At 38.1% G+C, this 22,211-nt stretch overlaps 1 protein-coding gene across 3 annotated transcripts in view; it reads right to left on the bottom strand.

Annotated features, from left to right (window-relative positions):
• The window catches only part of rimbp2b (RIMS binding protein 2b), a 157,492-nt gene that overhangs the window by 14,163 nt on the left and 121,118 nt on the right, over window positions 1-22,211 (bottom strand). For 2 of the 3 annotated variants that reach the window (XM_084389491.1, XM_084389490.1), the window contains exons 17-21: window positions 13,222-13,373; window positions 11,032-11,646; window positions 8,063-8,212; window positions 6,981-7,136; window positions 1,898-2,012 (exon numbers count right to left, since the gene is read on the bottom strand). In XM_084389491.1, coding sequence (XP_084245617.1) covers window positions 1,898-2,012; window positions 6,981-7,136; window positions 8,063-8,212; window positions 11,032-11,646; window positions 13,222-13,373 — 1,188 coding nt within the window. Of the gene's footprint in view, window positions 1-1,279; window positions 1,406-1,897; window positions 2,013-4,077; window positions 4,840-6,980; window positions 7,137-8,062; window positions 8,213-11,031; window positions 11,647-13,221; window positions 13,374-22,211 lie in introns of all 3 variants that reach the window. The other variant, XM_084389492.1, reaches the window with a different exon arrangement.

Consider the following 22,211-nt stretch of genomic DNA (forward strand, 5'->3'; position numbering starts at 1 on the left):
TTAAGGGCATGGACATGACAGGAGCTGAAATAATGGATATGACTTTATTTAGACAAGGATAGTAAAGCGATACCACCATACTAGTCTCATGTAAACGTGTTTTATGTTTGATTCTTGTGACTTTACTTCTGAGAAAATGTTTTTATTTTATTTATTTTTTTACATTTATTCGAGTGGACTTTTTTTGGGTCAAATATTTGTCTGTGGTAAACAGCATGTCACAGGAGCAGTCAATAGAGTTTAACTTGTATTAAGATTGAAAATATCCTTTAAAGACCCCATTAAATCACTCCAAAAATGTAGTCTGCTTTGCTGTATTGATATATTTTACTATTGAAACAGGAAGTTTGGGCAGAACAAAAATGTGTGTGGTGCAAAATGAGCTTACTCAATATATACTGTTAATTTTGTCAGCATTAATGAGTGCACTAGCATGACCACTGGCCTCTTACACCAAGCTAGTTGAACAAACTCTGAGTTTCAGAGTAGGTTTAGAGTTTATAAAGTCAAACAAATCCAACCCGGATTAGATCAGGTTCAGCGGGTTCATAACACTCGCTATAATTCTCTGTCAACTCCACCCGTGATGCAGCATGTGCACCTGAAAGTTTGACATCTGAAGCGAATACCCAATCACACCAAACATGAAAAGCATCAGTTTGATTTACTTTTTGTGTAAGAGCCAGCTCAATTAGCAATGTAGAGTAAGTTACCAAGACCATGAACATAGCTAAAAAAAACAATACATCTTGAACCCAAAAAAATCTGACTAACTAAACTAAAACTTACCTGGGAAGCCACTTAAACATCTTTACAAATAGGCCACTAAAAACGAACAGTCATAGACTAACGGTACGTTTACACAGCAACGATATGCTTAAAACGGAAAACGATCCCCATTTACACTGATAAACCGACTAAAACCCTGTATTCTGCTGCCAGGCCATTAGATGGCGTTGAAACACTATAGACTGAACACAAAATATGCATGTTCATGACGTCATTGTCTTCAGAGATTCGTTTGAAACTTGCACTTTGAAACACCCTTTTCAAAAGTTTGCATTTTCTCCCAAAACGGCGATTTCGTGTAAACGAACGGCCAAACCGCATAAAAACTTTTACGTTTTTAGTTGAAAGCGGTGTTGCGTAAAAAGCCCCTAAAAGCCACACAACTCTCACTTTGATTTCATGGGGTCTTTAAACAAGATAATTCAATAATTCAGGTCAAATTGTTCTGGTAATTTTTGTTAGATTTTCTTTTCATGGAGGAGCCACATACCATATCGTTGCTCAGTTCGCTGTGGGGGCCATTTCCTGCGGTGGGCTACATTGGTATAGTAAACATCATCCTTGATAGGTGAGAGGTTCCCCTCACTCCCCTCACTGTTATTCTCCACGGTGATTTCTAAGGAAACACCAATCAGAGCATTACAGCCACACCCCCTCTACTCAGCCTGTGAGTTGTGGATTCTGATGTTTTCAAAGCTCTTGAGATTTGTTTTAGGATCAGAAATGCCATTCAAAATGACATACTGATTTTAAAACTGTATTGAAAGCCAGCTGACTTGAGTTGCTCCAGAGTAAAACAGCAATGTTCATGATGAGGATGCTTTTTTAGGTGGTGGTGTGTGTGCCCTGTTAGGAGTACCATCTGTATATTAGAATAAAGCAGTTGAATAACTCTCCCTCCTTTTATTATTTGTGAATCTGAAACAGGATGAATGGCAGAGGCCAACCAAAAGTGACGGGGTACATCAAGGGACTCCTAGGCCCTACAGGCCTATATAACTGTCATCATGACATGTACTGTAAGGAAAACAGAGGAACACACAACAGGAGTCTCTATGAAAGATAGTAAAGGAAGGGAGGGAGAGTCCAAATATATGACCTCACTAACCAATGGAAGGGACTGTCATTGGTCTTCTCTGAGAGGGTGGACAGCCATGATTCGTCCTACGGCCGGAATGGTCCAGTCGATCCGAGCGTCCCGTTGAGGGAGAGCTCCCTAAAATCTTGAAAAGTAAACATTAAAATGTTAATCAAAGCCTGTGGTGCCTTAAAAATAGATATCCTTTAAAAAAATGATTCCCATCAACCCCAAAATGAAAAAACAAAACAAAAAAACAACAACTGATTTCTTTAGAGAACGAGATTCTAGTCCCAAGTGAAATCAAAACAAGGAGGATGAACCCACCATAACATTTAACATAAACAATTGAAACAAACTCTGACAACAACATGAGCAGGGTTTTGGCAGAAATCAGATGCTTAGCTAAAGACCATTTTGGTTTTTGTTCTGCTCCTCTTTAATTCATATGCGATAGTTTTTAATGTAGAACGTGTGATATACGCATTCTGATTCATATAATTCTACATTGTGGTCTGTCTACACTCTTAAGGTGATGATACACAGGGCAACTTTTTGAGCAATGTTGCTGCGCACTCTTGCCGAGCGATTGTTGCTTGGGCACTTTCCCATTGAAAATGGGCAATACATTTCTATCTGGATAATTTAGATCGTGGTCGTGGGCCCTGTGTCTCATCTGGCTTCCCGTTGATGCCAACATTTCCCAGTAACATTGCTCAGGAAGTTGCCCTGTGTATCATCACCTTTAATATTTTAAGTATATAAAAGGGTAAATAAAACTATTCATAGGTGCTGCAAATCTTTATATGGATAGTAGGTCAGGACCTTAACCACCACAGACATTCCAGATGACATTTCCCCCAAATATTCAGAATAATGGGTGATTTTCTAATTCTAAAGGGTTTTTTTAATTTTCAATTTGGTTCCCCCTCAATATTTAGTAATATTAGGCTAATAGTATTACTGAAAACCTTGATGTGTGCGCACGTATTAGCAAAACACATAAAAAAAAGATTAATTCACTCAATTCAGAGAAGTGTGGATGAGATATCTGTTCGAGCCAATGCACAGTGCAGCACAACTAACTGGATTGCAACACAACAAACTTGATTAAAGTTAGCGTGGTGTAAACCAGTTTTAACAGTGCAGCACAATTCTGATTGGTTGGCTCTTCATGGTTGAAACTGTGCAGACAAACAAACAAACCAGCTGTTTATTGGCTTGCACAAATAACTTATACACACCACACTGTTGAATGTAGATTTATCCTAATTTTGGTGTGTTCAGCTTCCTATAAACAACTCTAAACCAGTGTTTCTCAACCTTGTTCCGGGAGGCACCCCAACACTACACATTTTTGAACTCTTCCTAATCAAACACACCTGAATCAACTAATCAGCTCATTATTAGAGACTCCAAGACCTGAAATGAATGGGTCAGATAAGGGAGACATCCACAAAGTGTACTGATGGGGTGCCTCCAGGAACAGAGTTGGGAAACACTGCTTTAGGGGCCGTTCACATGCGCTCCCGTGGCATCTATCGTTGCTATGCAACCTATGCGCTTGTGGCATTCTGAAAAGTTGAGATTTTTTTATCTTGCTGCGCCTGGAAAAAATGAGTGCGCCGCAAACGCATCGCTTCTATCATGAGCGCACTTGTCGCGCGCCTACATTTGAAATAACGAACTTGAGCACGCAAAAAACACGATATGTGAACGGCCCCTTAAACTGCTTCAAAGTTGGACTCTAAATTATAAGTTGGAGGGCTGTGGAAACATTGTCAGTTGATGGGTGACTCTTCTTACAACAGAAACAAGAAACACTCAGAAATGGCCTTTAGGTAATCAAAACAAACCTACACATCCAAAAAAATCTCACTTGACACTCTAGGAATCAAACAAAGTCACATGAGATCTAAAACAAATCAAGAAAGTCAAGAAAGATCTTACAAGCAACCCCCCACCCCCCAACCCAAAACAATAGCAATATCAAAAGGTGAAATCAAACAATAACAAAGTTAAGCACACATCTAGCGAAATAGACCAAACAAAAAAGTGAAACGAGAAGAACCAAACCAAATGAACCAATGACAGACTGGGTGGAACACCATGAACAGAAGAATGGTTTTATTGCTTATCTATGGGAACACAAAGCAGTTGGTAGATGAGAAGAGGGCGGAAGGGTGAGAGGAGGGGTAGGAGACACACACCAGGGGTTCATCCATTGCCCTGTTGAGTCTGGCCACAGAGTAGGCCCTAATGTCCCTGTGATAGGTCCTGCCAACCTCGCTCAGCCTGCCCTCGCTCCGGAACCTGCGTTGGGGTTGGTGATGGTGCGGATGATAGTGGTAATGGTGGTACGACTCCCGCATGCTCCTTGTCTCTGGAATGTTGTCCAGGAAGTCCTCCTCCACACTGCACTGGCGGGTCAGCGACCTTTTCCTGCCGGCAGCCAGAGCACGGCGCTCCACTGGCCCTTCGCAGTGAATAACCCGCATGTTGGGCCCAGAACCCACTCGCAGCTGGCTGCCCCCTGTGTACGAGTGGTAGCCTCCGCGGTAACCGAGCGAACCCTCCTCCTCGCTCCCGCAGTCTAGTCCACTGTCCGGGCTCTTAGTGTTCTGCCTGCTACTGCTGCTGCTCCAGCACTGCGGTCGCTCCTCTATGGAGGTGTAGCGCGGAGAGGAGCGCTGCCTCTGCAGCCTGCGGATGGACTTACTTGGGGAGAGGTGGTTCGGCTGCCGCGAGTCCTGGTGGTATGGCCTTGGGCTCCTGCATGGAGTGCCTGGACGAGCCTCCTCGAAACGCAGCCGCTGGCCCATAACCTCCACCCCAGTGTCCGGATCCTCCTCGGCAACCTCCGGGATGCTGTGGAGCCGCTTGTGGGAGCGCAAGGAGCGCTGTCGTACCACCTCCCGCTGCAAGTCCCAACTGTCTCGTTCCACCGCTAGATCCTGACGCCTGTAATACGCCTTTTAGAGGCCGGAGAGGGTGATGGACGAGGAAGGAGCCAAAGTTTCAGTTAGATTTGGATGTTTTTCAATTAGTTAAAATCGGGATCGTTTTGGAGGATTTTGTTTGGTGGTGTTAGAACAGGCAGAGAAGAATAAACAGTGTGCAAATAGAGAACAAAATGGGAAAAGAAAGACAAAATAAAGACAGAATTAGTTATTGGAGATCATGGTCGAATGTAGGGCATGCAGTCTCATTCCATGACGGACATGACATGCGACGGAAGGGAATCTGTAGAAGGAAAATGTCAGGAAATGCAAACCATACAGAAAACGAGAACCGGAGAGTGTCACATATGCAGGGTTCATTGAGACAATCCACTAACAAAGCACAGTCCAACAACAACAACAAAATATACAGATGAGTATTCAGAACACATAATATTAGTAATTAAAAACAGGCAATCAAAGGATCAAGACTAACACATCTAAGGACTATACATGAATAAAAACAAACAAAAAACAACAAAAAACAAAATGGAGGTTCGTCTACCAAGCAAAAAGTGAATCGTGTTCAAAAGTAGACCAAGTAACCTGGAATGGAAATTTAAAAAAATATATTATTAAAAATACAAATCTTTTCTAATGATTTCAAATTGTGTATGAAAATTGTGATTGGTGGTTTAAAATATCTACATTCTGATACACATAGAAGATGATGATGGCTATCGCAGCAAAAAAAAAAAAAAGTCTTTTTTTTGTATTTGAGGTCAACAATGCTGCAAATATCTTTTTCTGAATCATGCTAAACTGTAGCACAATGTTGTCTGCAATTGGAGGCAAAATATATCCAAAAACAAATAAATATAATCTATATAATGTGTTAGCTTCATACCACAATCCCAAATGGGTCTCCAAAAAGATAACTCAAAACAAAAATGACAAAAACTGAAATATAATATACCATTTATTGCTTCATATATTCAATACATAGTGTATTTTGTGTTACCCTTTCTGCATTATACTTATTCATATATATTTTGAAAGAAATCTTATTAGACATTTTTATATATTAGACATTTTCATGAAGAGACAGATATTCACAAAATTGTAAAATTACACTGAGAAAAGTAAAACTTAACAGAAGTGTAACCATGAGACAAACATAATCAAAAGTGAATAACTTTTTCATTTAAGCATACTTTACTTAAATGAGATTCCCAAAATGCCCTTGGAATGATATGTGCATTTTCACCTGATCAAGCAAAAGCTAATTTGACACTTAAAACAGGTTAAATTTATGTAATACTTATACATACAGTGCACAAACAAACCCTGTCTTTATTTAATAATAATTACAGACACACAGAACCATGGCATTATATTCCAAGAGTAGAACACTTAAGGCAAGGCAAACAAATACACAACGTATATATTTGCACATATATGATTGTCATATGGAATAATAAATTGAAGAATCTGCTAAATAATCCTGTCAATTCCAAGTAACAAGAGCCACTCCTACTTTATAGATTAATTCAGATCTTATTCTACTAGATACAAATCCATAATGATGCAGTACTTATAACTGAACAACACAGTTTGCAACACCTGGAGAGCGTAAAAGCATATCAGATCGTCAACTCATGCATTGCGTGTGCAGCCTCAGGTTAAGCCATTCAGATGTATCGAGCTTTGTATGACTGGACAGGCTTATACAAAGCTGGCTAAATGACTGGATGACGTCGAAGTTCGGTAGTGCAAAGCGACCCACTTTTAGGACCCAGGAGAGACTGAGGATGGGGCGACCTGTTAAGATCTTGTCGCTCAAGCTTTGTGTACAACATCAGAGGTCTAACACCCCCCGTTTTAAATTCAAAATCACAATAAAAAACAGCGCTAGTCATATTCAGGAGAAATCCAAGGAGTTACTTTATAACAAAAAATAAGCTTACCTCTAAAAAACACCTTAACCAAACTGCAGTTGGCCTTTCAAACCGATTCTATAAGGTTGAAGTGCCAACCAGCTAGTACCACCCCCTCGGAGGAGCCCTACAGACCACGGCATACTCCACCCCCCTTCGTCTGTCCCAGCCTCTAGCCTGCGGCCCTGTGGCCCACGCCCAAGACAGACGGCGGCCGGAAGGGTGTCTGTTCCATACCTTAAGCGTGTTGTGTGAGTTGATGCTGCGGCGGCGGCCTTCTTCCAGCTGCATCTCCGAGTACAGCTCCTCCTCATCCTCCTCCATGATGTCAGACAGATCAGAGCCCCGGCTGCTCTCGGTGTAGTACTCCTCACTGTGGCTGTATTGATGATGCTGGAGGTACAGAGAGTTTAACAAAACCATGAGAGACACCAGGAAGAGATCTTCGAAACTCAACGGAAATCTCACTACGGTTCTGGTCCATAATTTTGTCCCTAATCACATTTGCTCATCAATACTTCACTCTTAATTGGTTTTGCAAATCTGTCTGTTTTTTTTTTTCTTTTTTCTATTTGTAAAGGTTCTTTGATTTGCTTGGATTTTATATTTGGTTTGTATATTTTATATATTCCCTTCCCTCTGTTTAGACCTGTGATTTATTTGTATGATGTTTTCTTTTCTGTTTCTTTGTTAAGCAACTTTGAAGTCTTGAAATGTGCTAAATAAATAACAAATATTATTATTAAATAAGAAAAAAAAAAGAAAGAAAAAAAAGAAAGAAAGAAAGAAAACAAATAAATAAGCATAAGGTGGCCTCAAAAAATTATTTAAACATTTTGAGCACACGCAAAAGTGTGAATATTTTAGCTCAAAAAGCTAAAAGTTAGTAACCCCCCTGAAAAATGTAGTCCCCCCCCCCCCATATTTCAAATATTTAGGACATGCAGGTATTGGAATGGGATTTCCCCAATGTTAACAGAAAAAAAGATAACATAATTCAACATAATTATTCAACATAAATATAATTATAATTTAATTAATAATTCAATATAATATGAACATAATATAATTAAATATAAAATAGTTGGACACTTGGAATGTACATTTTGTAATGATTTGTACAGCATAAATAAAAAGAAAAGCCTATTTCTTGTGTTGAAAAAGTTAGTACGAGACCCGTCAACATCAACACACGTAAGATGTAGTGACAATGCATGACGATTCTGTCAGCTGGCCCAAAACTCCCAGAAAAGTTCCCCTGTGCAATAACAGAACTGAAGCACTTTAAAGTTGAGAAGATAGTCGTTCCTAAGACTCACGTGTCTGCCCAGCTCAGAACCTCTGAGAAACTCGTCCACAGAAGCTCCTCTTCGCCTGGCGTGGGGGGAATCGTACCCGTCCTCTTCCTCATCTGAGTTTAAAGACTGCGAAGCATTACCCTTCTCACTGAAGATGTTCCTCCTCTCCACCTGAAACAAATTACAAATATCAAGGGTTTCACATTGCAAGCATTTCAATCGCATTTGCGACTAAAAAGAGATGTGTGAGAATTGTAAAATGTACTTAGATGTGTGAATAAAAAAAGTCCCAGTGGGTCCTCAATTTTATGAAATTTAAGGTCATAATAAATATTAACTATTGCTGGCCCGTCAAAGGAAGGAAAGACAAATAACATTATTTAACAGATTATTCGATATATACAGTAGATTTATATATATAAAAAACATATAACATTTAGCATATAATAATTAAATTAAAACAAAATAGTTTTTGATAATATTATTTATAATAAATAAATATTACATTAAAGCTAAACAATAAATGCAAAAAAACCCCATTAAATATAAAATGATTATAATTAAATATTACAGTAAATTTTTGTTACTATTATTTTAAAAAATGTATTGTGTGTGTGTGTGTGTGTGTATATATATATATATATATATATATATATATATTTATATTAGGGGTGGGTATTGACACAAATTTCATGATTTGATTCGATTTCGATTCACAAGCTTGCGGTTCAATCCATTTTCGAAAACTAATGCTGTAAACTATACAGGGACTCAACTGGACCAATACTATAATATTGAAGATTGAAATGAACTGATTTGTATACAAACACTTAAATTACACACAAGGAACTTTTTTCTATAATAATAAAGTTATAATGCTAACTTTATAATTACATAATTGTTTCTACTTCACACATTAAATATTGAAAATATAATGAATAGAATTGCAATAAAAATTATCCAACCCATTATGTCAATATATAATGTAATGCTTTTGAGTTATAGGATTTTTTTGTAATACAACTGTCATAATTATTCAACCTATATTCAACGCTGCTGTTTTTAAATCACTTATAATTGTATGGTATGGTACACATTGTGCTAAAACACAATTAAGCCTTTGGAAACTATGACAAAACTGAATCATCTTGTGCTGTTACACATACACACAGTTGTGGTCAGAATTATTGGCACCCTTGGTAAATATGATCAAAGATGCCTGTAATTGTTTTTTTTTTTACTCCAACCTTGAAAGTGGGGGGGAAATCACATTATGAAATCAATTGGCACCCATAATTATTGGCACCCTTTTATTAATTATTGCCTTTTTGCAACCTCCTTTTGCCAAGATAACAGCTCTGAGTCTTCTCCTATAATGCCTGATAAGTTTGGAGAACACCTGACAAGAGATCAGAGACCATTCCTCCATACAGAATCTCTCCAGATCCTTCAGATTCCCAGATCCATGTTGGCGCCGCTTCTCTTCAGTTCAGCCCACTCATCTTCTATAGGGTTCAGTTTAGGGAACCTCGATGGTCATGGCTGAAGCTTCCTTTTGTGCTCAGTGATTTTTGTGTTGATTTTGATGTTTGTTTTGGATTGTTGTCCTGATGGACGATCCAACCACGGCCCATTATAAGATTTCTAGCAGAGGCCATCAGGTTTTGATTTTTTATATGTTGGTATTTGCTAGAATAGATGTCCAGGACCTCCAGCAGAAAAATAGGCCCACAACATTAAAGATCCAGCGGTATATTTAACTGTGGGCATGGGGTACTTTTTATCCCTGTTAGCACCAAACCCATTTGGTGGGTTTGCTGCCATCTAACCATAGAACCTCATCCCATTTGGTCTGACAACTGAATATGCTGGAGTTTAATTTTGGATGAGCGAGGAGGATTTTTCTTGAAACCCTCCCAAACAACATCTGGTGATGTAGGGGTTGTTTTATTTTTTTAAGGCTTTTTGACCCCCAAGACTCAACTAATCTCTGCAATTCTCCATCTGGGATCCTTGGAGAGTCTTTGGCCACTCAAACTCTCCTCCTCACCGTGCATTAAGACAATATAATAGATACATGTCCTCTTCCAGATTCGTAACACCTTTAGTTAAATTTTTAAAACAAATTTTTGCCCTGATGGTGGAAATGGGGATTTCTTACAGCCACTTTTTTATTTTGTGAAGCTCAACAATCTTTTGCTGCACATCAGAACTATATTCTTTGGTTTTACTCATTGTGATGGATGATTAAGGGAATTTGGCCTTTGAGTTTCCTCATATTTAAATACTCCTGTAAAACAAACAAGTCATAGCTAGACAATTTAATGTTTAGTCACCCTGGTGTGATAAAAAATGTAAATATTCATGAAAATATACTTCAGAGATATTTTACTCATAAAAATTCTAGGGGTGCCAATAATTGTGGTCAACGTGTTTTGGAGAAAAACATTTATTTCATAATGTAATTTTTCCCCCACTTTCAATTATTTTACTTCAATGAAAGGTTAGAGTTTTGCGAATTTTCTGAATGAAAGCTCAAAAGGATAAACAATGCAGATTTATTTTTACAGCAATCTTTGATCATATTTACCAGGGGTGCCAATAATTCTGACCACAACTGTACATGCATGTGCTAAAGTTGCAAATATGGCCAAGTCAAAAGAGCTCTCACAAAAGTTATAGAGAACAAATTGTTTTAGTATATTAGAAAATCTATGGCTACAAGAAGATTTCCAAAACACTAAAAGTTTCTAGAGACACAGCTAGCTGCCTTATTCATACAGCAAGTTGACATTTTGCTGTATCAGAAAAGTTTAAGGGTGTTGAATAGAGCTGTAATTTTTTAATGTGCTCAGAACTCAGAAGCACATGTGCTCCTTGGGAAAAAAGTAAGTGTCAAGCCCTGCATGTACATAATATTTTGCCATGCTGCTTCATAGTATGCTAACAATCATCTATATTGACATCTTGGCTTCAAATAGTGGACTCACCCTACTGTTTGGGGCATTCCTCTGCGCTGCCTGGCGGGCCATAGCGCGAGCCACTGTGTTGGGAATGGGCGCTCCCTGAGGTTGAGGCAAGATCCTCTGAGGGGAGGGCGAGCGCCGGCCCTCTATGTGAGGGGGCTCCAGCGTGTGCCCCGGGTGCGAAGGGGGTGGTAGGGGTGACGGGGCCCGGGGATGCGGCTCCCAGGACTGTCCCGGTCTCCTGCTCATCTCTGGCTCTTTGGCATGGGGGTCTCTGGCACTTGGTAGGAGTTTGGGTTTAGATAAGGGGTACAAGGAGGGCGAGGAGTGGGGATGTGAGGGCGGGGGATGAGGGTGAGGGTGGGGTGGCGGGCCGGAGTGAGGTTGGACGTGCGGTTGAGGATGGGTTGGGGGGTAGGTTTGTGGGTAGGGAGGTGGGTGAGTCTGAGGGTGAGACTGGAGGTGAGGGTGTCCATGGTGAGGCACCAGGAGGCTGTGCGGAATGGCGGCCACGGGAGAGTCTTGTGACTCTCCTTGTGCTGATATTGTCCTCACTACGACCTCGCGTGCTTCCAGACACTGGATACGATTCAGTTCCACCGTAACATAATCTGCTGTGGGGTACATTATCTCCGCTATCTGAAAACAAACAAACAGAAATACAGGATGAACAAATGTCCCTAGGCAAGGATGAACAATAAGGAGTGTTTTCTTCTGGTCCAGTCAGTCAGATTTGTACTTGCCCTGTTATTTTATTTGATATTTTCACAGGCATAATCGCAAAAATTATCAATTTTATTTTCAATTTGTGTTAGAAATAAATAAATGTGATACTTTTTACTAAAATAAAAAATTACATATAAAATTTAAAACATACATAAATACAAAATAATATATTTTAATATATATATTTAAATTATGTTTTTAAAATTTGTATTTGATTTGTACCTGCCCTTTCAAAACTTATATATATAACTGTTCAAAAGTTTTAGCTTGGTACGATTTTTTATTGTTTTTAAAAGATGTCTCTTCTGCTCACCAAGGCTGCATTTATTTGATCCAAAATACAGCAAAAACTGTAATATTGTGCAATATTTTGACAATTTAAAATAACCGTTTTCTATTTGAAAACGCAATTTATTACTGTGTTGGCAAAGCTGAATTTCCAGCATTATTGATCCAGTCTTTAGTAACATGATCCTTCTAATAAATCATTCTAATATGCTGATTCGCTGCTCAAGAAACATTTATTATTATTATCAATGTTGAAAACAGTTGTGTACAATGGTTTTCTGGATTCTTTGATGAATAGAAAGTTCAAAAGAACAGCATTTATCTGAAATAGAACTTAAAAAAAATCTTAAAAAAATCTTACCAATCTAAAAGTTTTTAATGATAGTGTATATATATAAAAAAAATAAAAAATAAAAGTTTTATATATATATATATATAATTTTTAATATGTCAACATTTTTATATATATATTTCATTTTGTATATTTTATATTTTAATGTATATATCAAAAATAAAAATGTGCAATAATAGTTGGAAATTACAGTTACAAAAAAATTCTGTGACAGAAATAAATTAATAAACACAACAGCATATGGTGTTTTGTTTAGCATTTCCAACCTATTACAAATTATATTTACACAATTCTCACAATTTTGACATTGACATTCAGCTAGATTCTTAATACATCATAGAAATCCAAATGCTTGCCAGGCATACAAAAACATATACTGTATGATTCATGAATGTAAAACTACATCTATTGGACCATCTATTTTTATTGTTGAGACCTGCTTTATTTAAACCCTACTGGTACATGAAAAACATCTTCGAAAAATACATTTACGTATACATGATAATTATGTATTTTGAATATACACTTTTTCGTCTCACGAAAAGGGGTTGCTATCATTTCAAAATATGTTTTTGCCTGATTGTCCAAAATGACTTGCATAAACCTCTGCAATATATAACACACGGGAAACATTGGCCATCTAGTGACACAAGCGATCCCCAGATGGCGCCAGTGAGCAGAATGAAACCTGCACTCCAAACACGTGAACTAGCATAACATGTTCAACCTACAAAGCTGATCTTGGACCTTTCATTGGCTTCATAAGCAGGGCACACAGCTTGTTGCAAATCAGTAGCTGTTATGAGTAAATGGCATGATGATAGTAAGAATCAGCAGCATAACTTCACCTTTTGACCTTTAGTGCAGACTATGTAGCCGATTACACTGGCTCCATTGGAAGTGCCGGTAGAAGTGAGGGGAGGGGGCTTCCACCGGATCTGCAAGACTCCAGGTGTCTGTCCCAACTGAACTTGCACATCCTGAGGAGGTAAAGGAGGACCTGAAAAAAAAAGAAGAAAAGACAAAAAAGAGGATGTTCATGAAATAACAGAATACTGACACAAAATGTGTGAGTTGCTACACTTTTATCATGATTCAAGCAAATGTGTGTGTTTGTGGGTGGGCTGTGACATGCATTATGCTTTCAGAAACATGTGCATGCTTGTGCATGAAAATATGATGCATGTGTAATGGGCATGTAAATGTGCGTGCATTTTACAGCCGAAAGGGACGCCAGCTGTGCAAAGACTATCATAGTGTATTTGCTTATGTCAGCACTCTGATTTTATGTGGGCTGATTCGTCTTAATCCCAGTGTTATATATGGCTGCCAGCAATGGGCCGCACCATCTCAGAAGCTAAAACAAACAATGTCCAGTTATCACTTCAGCTGTTTTGTATACACCTGTAACAGTGCTAGAGTGAAAGAGAGAGAGAAATCAAGAGAAAGAGACGAGCAGACGTCATTCGCCTCATCTCTTGCTTAGGTTCAATTGAAAAGATTGTTCATTAGAGCTGGGTAACGATACAGATTTACTGATTTGATTTGATTCTGATTCAGAAAATCTCAATTTGATTCGATTTGATTCTAATTTGGATTCGATTCCAATTATGTTTACATATTTTCCATATAGAAAGACATTTTCTCTCTGCTAATGCTGTACATTATACAGGGCAGTGCTTCAGACTGATTCAAACCAGTAACTCTTCTTCCATAACTATGTTTTTAGTGGTGTATAAAGACCTTACTTAATAAACCGTTATGTTTTTATTACCTTAGAATGAGCCATTTCTATTTACATACACCACAGGTTTCCCTTACATTGAAATGCGCCGACATGTTTATACAGTAGCCCTAAACGGACAAACGTGTTTCGTCACTATGTTGTTCTTCGTGCAAAAGAAGTAAGCTAAAGTCAGCGAATAAAACACTGACACAATGATGAACAAGTAACAATAATATCTGCAATAACATATCATTCAACTGAATAATTAAGTAAACCTAATTTCTTAATTTATCTTTGTAAAGAAACCTCATTGCTTAACTGGCTACTCTCTGCTGTCTCAGACTACGACATCTTTTCCTGTCGGCCACCGTAACTTCTGTTGGTTGCAATTCGCAACCTCAACACTAGATGCCGCTAAAAATGACACAGTGCACCTTTAAAAGAAATGGCTCATGACCAGTGTTTGGCGAGCGCAATAAAAGTAGCGAGTTACATAATCAGATTACTTTTTTCCAAGTAACTAGGAAAGTAACAGTTACTTTAAATTCGCAAAGTTTTTTTCAAATAATTAATAAAAGTTATTTTGTTTTCCCATTTATTGACTGACACCTCTCTTGTCCTCATGTTGAAAGAAATCGAGTTAATGCAGAGGCGTTGTGTGAACATGATGGTTATTGTAGTTCTAGACTAAATGTGAGCAGACATTTACTCATTTCACTTGCACAAAAACAGATTCAGTATTCCTCAATATAAATAAATACAGTGAAATGCCAACTCCGCCAAACCTGCAATAATTAAATATGTTAAATAAAACAAAAATACTTTTATGTATTTAATTTCACTTTATTAATCAATGTCTTTGCTGCTGACCTTCGATGACCCAATTCAACCGTACAAATAAGCAAAAAACGTCACTTTTTTTTTTAATGCTGAAGTAAGAAAGTTGAACTTTATTTCTCTAGCATTTGTTTGAAAGGTTTGTTAGAGCTGCATCATCTACTGAACAGACGTGAATTGTGAATCCAGTTGCTCTGAAAAAAGAAAAAACTGCCTCATAAGAATCATTTACTTGTGAATCCAGTTACTCTGGTTGCGCTGTAGTATATTTTTTGATTCGCTAAAACGTACTAGTTCATAAGAGTCATTTGCTCATGGATCCAGCTACTCTGTCTGTGCTAAAAGGAACCGGCTCATAAGAATAATTTGCTCATGAATCAGACTACTCTGGTTGCACAGTATATTTTTGATTTGCTCATAAGAACCGGCTCATAAGAGTAGTTGCTCGTGACTTAACAGTATGGTCACGCTGTACTGTATATATTTTGATTCGCTAAAAAGAACTGGCTCATATAAATCATCTATGTCTTTGCATGCAGCCCATCAGGACAACTCGACAGAAAGACTCACCATTCTCACCACTTTCTCTTGATACACGTGTAAATAACGGCGCCATCTTTGTGCACAGACAAGTGTGAAGAGCATTTCATTGTGTTAAATGCTATCACAGTTCTTGTCTACTAAAACACTAATTAAAACTGAATGGTTTCCCAGTGACAAGCTCTCACTTAAACAATCAATTAAGAGAAGCCATCCTGATGTCAGAGAGCAGGTAGGTTTGAACTCTTCGATGAATCACACTAATCCACAATGATCACTTCTCTGCCCACCACATGACAGATCATCGGGGAGCGCTTAATCAATGACCACCCCTCACTGATCAGAGCCCACGGGGCGCATCGGAGCGCCGATCGGTCCAGAGACGTCAGGGGGCATGGCTGAGAGCCTGTGGAAAGACAGTGGAGCTAAAAGTGGATCATGTAATTTGTGAAGCTGATCCAGAGGAACTGGATCAATGCTCTGTAATTGAAAACAGCTCAAAGGCTGTCTTTATCTGATCAGGCCTTCATTTGAGGCTACCGCTGCACGGCTAAATGCCTGAAGATGGGCATCACGTGATAAAAGCTTGCGCTGATAGTCCACAGGGAAGCCCGCAGATGGGTTTACATTGCCCTGTATACATTACACAGTCTGTAGGTGGGGAACACACTACGCACTAGACTAGACCGAAGGTTCATTTATCTCAAGACATCAAGATGTCCTGAGGCATGCAGTCCACTGTGCTAGAAATTCGATAATCTGCGAGCAGGACCGTTCCATCATGAGTGGCCTTCCCTTAATTAACGTTCTATATCAATTAAAAGCATCAATAATAAAGAAAATACATCAGAGATAGGCATTGTGGGAGAAAAACACATTCTTTTCAGACTTTAAAAGCATGATTTCTTTGCATTGTCTTCATGTTCTTTAAAACTATAGAGCTGGTTTGCACATAGCCACTTCTGATATATTGAAACTAAACTGGGTTTTCACAAATTCTTCTAAATTCTATTGAAGGTAACACTGCAAAATGAAAGCTTATAAAATTAGATGACAATTATAAAATGTTTTTACTTTATAAGGTACAGTAAATTGTGCTTTTGCACACCAACCACTATGTAAATGCTTAAACACACAGTAACCACAATGCTGAAGACTGAAAGCACCTCATGGTGGGTGATTTTACAGCTTAATTAACACTGGCAAATATTATGGCTTTTTAATTGAAAAGATACACTACCGTTCAAAAGTTTATGGTAAGTAGTATTGTTATTAGTAGTAAAGAAATTAATATTTTTATTTATTTAGCAAAGACGCTTTAAAGTGATCAAAAGTGACAGTAAAGACATTAACAATGCTACAAAAGATTTCTTTCAAATAAATGGTATTCTTTTGAACTTTTCATTTACTGAAGACTCCTGAAATGTATCACAGGTTGATAATAATTATAAATGTTTATTGGACACCAAATCAGCACATTAAAATGTTTTCTGAAGGATAATTTGACACTGAAGACGTAATGACTTATTATCGTAATAATATCGTAATAACTATAGACGTAAACGCCTTAATATCACAGGAATAAATTACATTTAAAAATATATTAAATTACAAAACAGTTCTTTTAATTGTAATATTTCACAATATTACTGTTTTTAATGTATTTTTATTTTTTAAATAAAATAAATGCAGCCTTGGTGAGTATCCTGGTCCTAGTAATATTCTAGTTTATTTTGTCAGTACTGACACCTCGTGGTCATTTTAAGATCTGTCACTTTGAGTAATACATCAGCCATTTGGATTTCAGAGCTCATTGTGCAGATGTGCATCTATGTCCATCTACGTCCATCCCAAAAGCACAATCTGTAAGTTTAAAAAGTTTATTTATGCAGTAATATGATTATGTGAATTTTTATAAGTTATGCATACTGTATGTTTAAGAACTATTTACATGTGAAATGCTAAATGTAACTCGAGGCACATAATTGTGATGCTAGATTGTTTATTCATCTCTTACATCGCTATGTTGAGTAAAGGTGATTTATATGCATCTTACATACTGTTTTGAGCCATGTGAAGTGACTAACTTTGTAAGAGGTAGTATTTTTTCAATTTCTTTGTTTATATGTGTTGCAGTTTCACAAACTGGTCTCCAGTAAAGAGAGTTTGACCCTGACTTATGTCTACGACCTTTTCTGAGGCTTTGTTTAGCCTGCTGCCAAAGCAAAATAAGAAAAGAGAGCAGACAAGTGACTTCTTATATTAACAATAAAAACATTTGAACGGTAGTGTAAATACAAACGTCAGAAATGTGGCTGGTAACCATTCTAGCGATGTTGTGACTGAGGTCAGCTGAACAATTGGAAAAATACAATAAAAAAAAGTTTATCTCTACAGTGAAGAGACATCAAACAAAAAGATGATTATTAATCTTAGCACATTAACCATATCTGCAGTATATGAGAAGTACTCAAACATAAGTAGTACAGCATTGTTAGTTAAAGACTGGGAGTGTGCTATCAAGTTCTCATAATCAGTCCACATAAGACAGTGTTTCCCCTAGGATTTGTTTCGGGGGGTGGAGGTAGACCCTAGGGGGAAAAAAATCCTAGGGGAAAAAAAACTGCTAGTGTCACGGAGCGGGCGTTACAGATACGTGGTGTAAAAAAATGTTTAATCAAAAAACATGTCTAATTAATTGAAATCATGTATTATGAATCATTAAACTTATACAACATAAAAATAAAAAAATCTATGAATTTTTTTTCACACCAATTCAGTCTTGTGTTTTTTCTGATAATTGAAGTGATCATTGTGGATTAGTGTGATTCATCGAAGAGTTCAAACCTACTTGCTCTCTGACATCAGGATGGCTTCTCTTATTTGATTGTTTAAAGCAGAACTTTGTAACTTTTTTAACTTAATAAAACTGTCTAGAAATCATTTGGATGGTTAAACAACCTGTCCTGGTGATATTGGTGACTTTCCCCGCTCCCCCCAGCGTTCCCAGGCGGAAAACCAACCTTGCAACTTGGGGACTACCGTCCCGGCAAGATAGAAATTAGAAGTCTCGTGAGAAGCGAGAACGAGAACGAGAACGAGCGTGAAACACGAATTGCTTTACGGCAATTCGACATAAACACCCACGCATGTATGATGTATTACCAGATTACCCACCTCGGTAGACATAGCTACACACGATACAGTTGGCTTGCTCCGATCAAAACAAACAGCGGTAGAGAGGGGGAGGAGGCCGCCGCAAGTGAGTTTTTTACGACCGTGTTGTGAAATATACGCCCCCCCCACAGCTGTAGGGGGAGCTCGTGGGGAAAACATGCGACAACAAAAGAGAAAATCAGCGAAGAAGTGACTAGAGTTCGCTAGAGTTGCCGAGTTCTGCTTTAAGTGAGAGCTTGTCACTGGGAAACCATTCAGTTTTAATAAGTGTTTTAGTAGACAAGAACTGTGATGGCATTTAACACAATGAAATGCTTAAATAATTTTGATTATTCCTTAAAATAATGTTTTAATGTTTATTATTCACTTATTAATAAAATAGTGTCCTTTTTTATTACATTATACATTAATCTTTTTTATTATTCACTTATAAATAGTATTTTATTAATAAAATAGTGACCTTTTTTATTACACTGAGACATATCTAAATTCTACTGTACAACTAATATATTTCTGTCAAGTTAAACCGATTTATTTTGACGGGTTGCCGTGAAGACCTTTGAGTTTTCTGTGTGTTTATGACATGATGATGATAGTTTTTCTCAAATGAAGCGGTTAAATGCTCACGAAGTGACTTTCAGAGCGGATCTAGAGTCTGGAGATGAAGTTCATGCATTCGTGTCTTCATATAGGCAAAAAACAGGGCCGCCCCCCACTGTAAGACTAGAATAAGTCATGGAGTATCAACCATAGTGATTTATGAGATATTAAATGGGTCTTCAGAGATAAATGGTCTTCTCTCAACACCAAACAGAACATTAGGATTAATTAACATTCTATACCAATAAAATCTGCAACTGTTAATGATCACAGGCTTTGCTGAGAGCCACGGCACGGCAGGAGACAGCCATAATAATGCTGATGGCCTTTCATTTCCTCCCTGGACAATGGCTGTCACACTCAGGATCGGAGGGGAAAAAAATGAGCTGGCACTGAAAGCATCCTCATATGCATGTCTGCTCTGCTTCTTGGCATTGCGACGAGCGTGTATACGTCTGTGAGTGTGTGAGCCAGTGTGAAATGTGGGAGACAGTAAAGAAGGAGCAAGCGAGGACTCCCTCAGAAGCAGAATACCGGGCATCCCCCTGTTCTCCCCCTCCGCCCTCGCCTTTCTCACATCCTCTCTGATTCTGCCTCTTTTCATCTTCAGTCGCTCCGCTTCCCTACTGCGGCAAACGCATTTCCATTCATCACGCATTCATTCATTTCCTCCGCTCTCGTTCGTCTGTACTCCAAAGCTTAAAAGCAAGGCATCTTCAGGGTCCTCTGGGAACAGCGTGGAGAGATGAAGAAAAGCAAAACGTAACTCGGTTGATCAACATCTCAGGTAGACGTCTGCGTAATAAAACCAGAGCGACAACTCTTCGTTTTTTTTGCGTTAACATGCCATAGGGTTCTTTTAATGAAGGCAGCTTGTGCTTGTCTACAGTCTCTCTAGGGTAGGAAGCTCATTATGGAGCACTAAACTCTCAGTCTTCCTCCTTTAGCAGGGTGAATTGATGAACAGAAACAGCATAGCAAACATCAAGGTTACACGCCTAATGTTAACTGTTATCTGACACATGAGGAACTCCCACAAACACCTGACAACTTATATGATATTCTCTGAGGAAGCACCATCTTCAAAATATTTGGATGAGAATATAATTGGACAAGGATTATGATGGCTGGTCTCATAGGAATTGGTAGATACTAAGACAAACTTGTTCCCTCCAGTCCAATTTTATCAGAGTCTGCTCAGAGTACAGATATTTTGATAATTGGCCCTTAAAAGTTGGAAAAAAAGTTAAACATTTCTAGATGTAGGTGCAGTAATTAATTTGTAAATGAATAATTGTCGGAACCAAAACAACAATTAAATTGCTGTGACCAAACTGACCATACAACTTTAGTTTTCCTGGAACATGACGTCACTAAACTGTGATGGCACAACTATAAAAGCATCATTCACAAGTTTCTGCACGGCCCTACACCTTATTCCGCCACGTATTCTGTCTACATTGAGACCAAATATCATTCAGCTGATCAGTGATATTCTCTCACCGACGACGTTGTTGCCTCATTCGATCAATTTCTGAACTAACTCCCGTTGCTTGTGTCTCCCGCTATCCTGATTAGTATTAGAGTTGTCCAGGGGTGCATCTCTTTTGACCATAAACACCACCAGCTTTAAAATCTTAAATATGCTTGACTGTCTTTTTGACATTTTGAAGAAATTAACTTCTTTTTATTAAAATAATTAGTCAGATATTTACACTCCAAACTTTCCGCTGCTCACCGTGGGCAAAACAGTGAGCAGTAATCACCAACCAATGAGAGTGATTTTGAACTTAAGAAAGCTGATTGGTCAAAAATATATATGTTGAGGGCCAATAGCAAAACATAACCTCCAAATACATCTGCATAAACTCGCGCTAGCTCTGTCTCACACGTGTGCACGCACTGTCACCATGTAATGCACTTGCTAATGTCGGATCGTTTAAAAACAAATACTGGAACACAAAAAACGAACATTTGACATTTTACGGAACAGGATCCGGCTCAAAATAAGCACTGCATGGGTGGTATTGTGGGATTAAAAAGACCAAGGATACTAATTCAATGTATTTTGATCCGAAAACATAAACCTTGATTAGGCTTTCTGTCAATTTTAGTCCCTGTCATGATCAAAATTTGAGATTTTAACATTTGTTGTTGGGTATGGTCCAACATTGTGCTCATTTTGAGGTACCAGTAATCCTAATTCTTGAGATATACCCTAAAAACAAGGTATTGCAGATGTTTTTTGGCCTGGAAATAAATAAATAAAAATACAGGGGTACAAAAATATTTAAAAGCAGGGAGCAAGAAAACTTTTACAAATTTTAGATTTAGGTCACCATAAATAGCCTTAACTAATTCGACACGGTCAAGGATCAGTTGGATTAATTGGATAGCAACCACCCCAAACACTTTAAAGGGGTGGTATAATGCCCTTTTCACAAGATGTAAAATAAGTCTCTGATGTCGCCAGAGTGTGTGTGTGTGAAGTTTTAGCTCAAAATACCCCACAGATATTTTATATAGCATGTTAAAGTTGTCACTTTTTGAGGGTGAGCAAAAACGCACCCTTTTTGTGTCTGTCTCTTTAAATGCAAATGAGCTGCTGCTCCCAGCACAGAGGGCGGAGCTACAACAGCTTGTGTCCTTTTACCTCACACAGACATGCACTGAAAATTTCTAAAACTTTAAGTCTTTTATGTTCAAACCGGAGTCAGACAATGATGGAGAGACTCAAGAAGAAGTGACAACATGTAGACAACATTTCCGAATGGTTAGTTGATGAATTTGTGTAGCTTATGTGTAGTTATCTTCTAGTCATTGATTAGCATATTCTGTCTTGATAATCTATAAATCCGTGGGCGGGTTTATGTAAATTTTAGGGTTCATGATGTCACTAACCCGGGAGGAATGTCGTGTGGTCCTTTACCAGCCGTTTGTTGTAGTTAAAGCAATTTA

The sequence above is a fragment of the Rutilus rutilus genome (assembly GCF_951802725.1).
Source record: "Rutilus rutilus genome assembly, chromosome: 19".
Lineage (NCBI taxonomy): Eukaryota > Metazoa > Chordata > Actinopteri > Cypriniformes > Leuciscidae > Rutilus > Rutilus rutilus.